The following is a 4,515-nucleotide window of genomic DNA, read 5'->3' as shown; positions in this document are numbered from 1 at the left end:
CCCAGTGGTTTATAGTTCTGGGGCCATTTGTGAGGACACAACCACACATACTGATTTATTACTGGAGGGCCACTGGTGAGCACTGGTCAGCACACACTGGGTTATTATGGAAAAGTCAGTGCTGAGCCTTGGAGTCAGACATTCTGCTCTGTTACTATAGGATTTGTTATTGTAGGGTCAACCTTGGTAACTGGGATTGCACGCACATGTGTGTTAGTTTAAAGCTGTCTGTGATCACTAGGGTGGCACACGCTGGTTTATTATTATTGGGCCTGTGGTCACTGACATCAAGGCGTGTCCCCGCAGGTGTATAATTTGCTCCCAGTGAAGGAGATCAGGGGTTATAATTACCGAGAGCACCATTTGGAGGAAGAAGACAATAACCCTTGTGTGAAACTCGACAACGTCATTATAAACGGATTCATCTACGGACCCATTTCTCCTGACGGTGAAGGGGACGCCTACAACGTTCTCAAGGTGAGTGCCACGTCTCCCTTTAGTGAGCTAAATCGCTGCTAGTTCAGAAGATTTCCTCACCGGATGCTGGCTGAGCTGGGTGCATGTTAGCCAGTACATTCGAGGTAATAACGAAAGCTGGGTCAGAAAACCCCAGATGGGAACACCCTAGCTTTGGGAACTGAATGCCTCTTTCCCCATCATTAATTTAAACACGACAAGAAGACGTCCTAACAGCTGGGGCAAAGAAATAGCGCCCAGAAATGGGCAACTCCGCGTCTGCAGCCATTTTGTCAAAGAGATCCTGTCCCACACGCTCTCTATCCCGTCTACGTAGATCTCTGTGAAGTGCCAGTCTCCATTTTATCTACACACACACACACACACACACACATGCACACATGTGCGGAGTGCTGCTCTGAGCCAGCACCCAGGGTAATTACCCAGCCCCAGCTAGTGAGGGTTTGGTGTCCTACGGGATTTCAGGTTTGTTCCCAGTGAGGCTCGCTCCCAAATCACCCAAACCCCAGCACACCTGACAATGACTGCTAGGCATCTCAGCAGAGAGGCAGGGGATGGACTGGGCCAGAGAGACTGAACTCCCTCCAGGGCAGGGCCGAGGCAAGCCGGCAGGGGCTGAGTACACAGTGGAAGCTTGCACTGCTCATGCCTCTGATGAACCTGCTCTGAGGACAGAGAGGATGTCCGTCTCCAGCTGCTGGTCCGGCGCCTTTCACTGACATAGACCTCGCCCTTCCCTTCCCACCAGCCACACTGGCATTGACCTCTCAGGCCTTAGTATCTGCTATTGCAATGACCCATCCCTGCACTGTGATAAGTGCTTCAGAACCCGATCCAGTCCAGACGGCACGTTTATCTCCTGACGTATGGTTTACTTTACCACATGGCTGTCTGGGTTATCTTTTTACAGGCGATGGGTTTAAAAGTCTTCACCAGCACCAAGGTCCAGAAGCCCAGACTCTGCATGGAGAGAATGTACAGTAGAACATATGTACCTGAGGTGGCTGGTATTGGCGGTAAAAGAGCCTGCTTTGTTTTACCCTGCTTATACCCCCCCGTTAGGTGCGTTTCCTGCTCCCCTCCCTTTCACCCTCTCCTCTGCATGGAAATTAGACCAATTCGACCAGACTCTGTTCTCAGCTATGGTGGCCGAAATCCACTAACGTCAGTCCTGAAATAGGAATCTGGTCCATTTCCACCTGCTTGCTCCACCTGCTTGCTAACCTTCCACCAGCTAAGGAAATATGCATTGTTGTAACTACACTGATGCAGTGGCACCTTGCACCTCCTAATGTAGATTTGGTGCACTGGCAAAAAACAGCTGCTAAATCTTGTTGACTTTGGTTGCAGCTCTCTCAACCTGGAACAGGACAATTTCCACTTCCAGGTTTTCACCTTCCAGCAAGTGCTAGAGAAAAAAACTAAGCAGAAAGAGAGACAGGTTCAATGGGGAGGGAGTGTGAACCCAGGGGGAGAGTTTAGGATTCGGAAGCAGGAAATCTTACTACATTCTCAGCTCTCCCATCAACTTGACCTTGGATGAATCATTTCACTTCTTTGTGCCTTAATATTCCTATCTGTAAAAGGGGACTAATTATACTTACACAACCTTGTGAAGAGCTCTGAGATTAGATGGCTAAATGTTAGTGTTAATTATGCTCTCAATTAACTAGTGAAAATGAAGAGTAACCAGATCAGATTACTGACCCTCTAATCCAATGTCCCCATTCCTACTGTAGGTTTCACTACTGGTCTATATATGGCAGTGTCCTGCCTCCTGACCATATTGGATCAGCACTGTCATCTTTCTAGCGCAAGGTCCCTCTTCAGACAGTGGCCAATGGTGGCTGCTTCAGAGGAAGATGGAAAACCTCTGTATTACACCTCACTGTGCTATGGGGCAAATTTCTTCCTGATCTATGGCTGGATATCAGCTTATGCCCTGAAGCACGAGGACTGATATCCTGGATCATCTGAATCCTAGCTGGTGTCACTAGTGTTGCTGCTACTCTTAGTTATATACAGACACAGGATTTTTTTCTGTGAAACTCACTGAACTATTTGCATCTATAATGACTTGGGGCAGTGAGTTCCACTGGTTAATTCCATTTGAAGTGGATATAGGCAGGGCTCTGAGGGCTGCTTCAATGCAGTTATTATGTCTGGGCTTCCCATATCCTCCATGATTGGTGGAGTTGGAATAAACATGTTCATTCATCCATACCACCCCTATAAGAAGTGCAGAAGTCTTTAGAAAACAGACAGTGCTGAGCTCATAATAGGGCAATAGAGATGTTTTTTCAATGGCTTCTAAAGAAGTTCAGAAAAGACAGCTGATGACATTGGGAGAGTGGGTTGGGGAAGGGAGTGATTGGTTGCAAGCAAAGATAGGTTTAAGTTTGGGTCTGAATTTGAAAAGAGGGGGTTTCAAATCTAGGGTTTAGAATCCAATCTGTCACTAACTGGAAACAAAGTGCCATGATATAGAATGGGGTCTAACATATCACCTTTCTCTCCCTTACCTCCTCCAACATCTAAAGCGGGGCTCATATATGATGCAAATGGTGGCATGATGGAAAATCTCATTCATGGCCCAGTGGAGACCATCCGGAAGTATTTCCCTGAGACGTGGATTTGGGATTTAGTTCCAGTGAAGTAAGTGATGTTTAGGGGATGTGGTGAGTGTGGTCAACTGGGTTACACAGACTCTCAGAAGAAGTTGCTCAGACACCATGAGATGTGCTTATATCCTTCTGTGATAGCTGGAGTACCTTTTGTAGATAGACTAGAGAGAGACAAGCATGAGGGATGGATAGGCAGGTAGAGGAAAGACAGGAAGTAAGTTAACTAGTTCTACTAATACACCACAGTGACTCCTTCTCCTCTCAGTAACTGGGAGACAATTGTGTGGATCTCAATGGACAATCCCCTGTTGTGTGTGTGTGTGTGTGTTTGTTTGTGTGTGTCGGAGGGAGGTGTAATTTCTTTTTGGTCCCAGCTCTGGCGCAGAAGTCGCTATTAGCTATGCATCTCATCCTTTTCTGTATCTGTGTGTCCTGAGGGATTTTCTGTTCACCGTGGAACCCCAACCCCAGTTTTGTTATTTGGATGATTCTTCTGCGGAGCTGGATGTAGGATAGGATGGGAGGAAGTGTTCTGCGGTGAGCCTACAATAACCAACCAGCATGCACATCCCCAGTGCTCCCAAGGCATTTACAAAAGTGGGGGAGGGGGTGTTCATTCAGGATGTTGTGAGGGACACAGTTGTTTCCCCCAAAGCTAGGAAAGCTCCCCCCATCTCCTTGTTCTTGTTTTGTCACCAGGTCTGTCGGAAGTGCTGATTTGGCCGTGACCATCCCCGACACCATCACAGAATGGAAAGCCAACGCGTTCTGCACTTCAAGTGACACTGGCTTTGGCCTGTCCCCAACCGTGTCCCTCAGAGCCTTCCAGCCCTTCTTCGTGGAGCTCACCCTGCCCTACTCTGTGGTGCGCGGCGAGGCCTTCACACTAAGGGCCACTGTCTTCAACTACCTGACCCGCTGCATCAGGGTAAGGGACACTCGCAGCTTTGCTCAGCAGGGGCCAGGGAGGAGACCACATGGGCCAGTTGCAACATGGCTTCCCATCCAAGGGAGGCAGCTGATTGGCCCCTAGGAAAGTGTCTTATTACAGTGGAAAGAAATGGGTGATGGAAAGGAGGAATCTGATTGGCTCCTAGGTGTGTGTTACTATAGGGGTACAGAGTGGGCGTTATGAAAGAAGAAATCTGTTTGGCTGACAAAGGTTTGCGAGCTGCAGATATACCTGACACCAACTTCCTGTGTGGCTGAAGGCACCTGGCCTTAGACCTCCTGTGCCTATCTCATGACCCCATGGTAAGCAAGGTACCTGGGGTGACCACACACTGTGCATCACCCCTTACTCTAGTGGAGACTCCAGGCTTCCTGGAATGGACACATGTGCTTGGCCTTTGGCCTCACGCCGCACAACACCCCCTGCTGCACTACAGCCGCTGGGAAACTCGCTGGCCTGTTG

At 48.6% G+C, this 4,515-nt stretch overlaps 1 protein-coding gene across 1 annotated transcript; it reads left to right on the top strand.

Annotated features, from left to right (window-relative positions):
* Positions 1 to 292: 292 nt before the first annotated feature.
* Positions 293 to 4,149, top strand: LOC135980543 (alpha-2-macroglobulin-like; the record flags this gene model as incomplete). The annotated part of the gene is made up of 4 exons (XM_065580493.1): positions 293 to 477; positions 1,388 to 1,493; positions 3,018 to 3,132; positions 3,801 to 4,149. Coding segments are annotated over 4 exons (740 nt in total), but the record flags the coding sequence as incomplete, so codon positions are not given.
* Positions 4,150 to 4,515: the final 366 nt, after the last annotated feature.

The sequence above is a fragment of the Chrysemys picta genome, unplaced genomic scaffold (assembly GCF_011386835.1).
Source record: "Chrysemys picta bellii isolate R12L10 unplaced genomic scaffold, ASM1138683v2 scaf4178, whole genome shotgun sequence".
In the NCBI taxonomy this organism is placed as follows: domain Eukaryota; kingdom Metazoa; phylum Chordata; order Testudines; family Emydidae; genus Chrysemys; species Chrysemys picta.
Note: the sequence above shows the minus strand (reverse complement) of the source record. Positions and strands in the feature narration are given on the sequence as shown.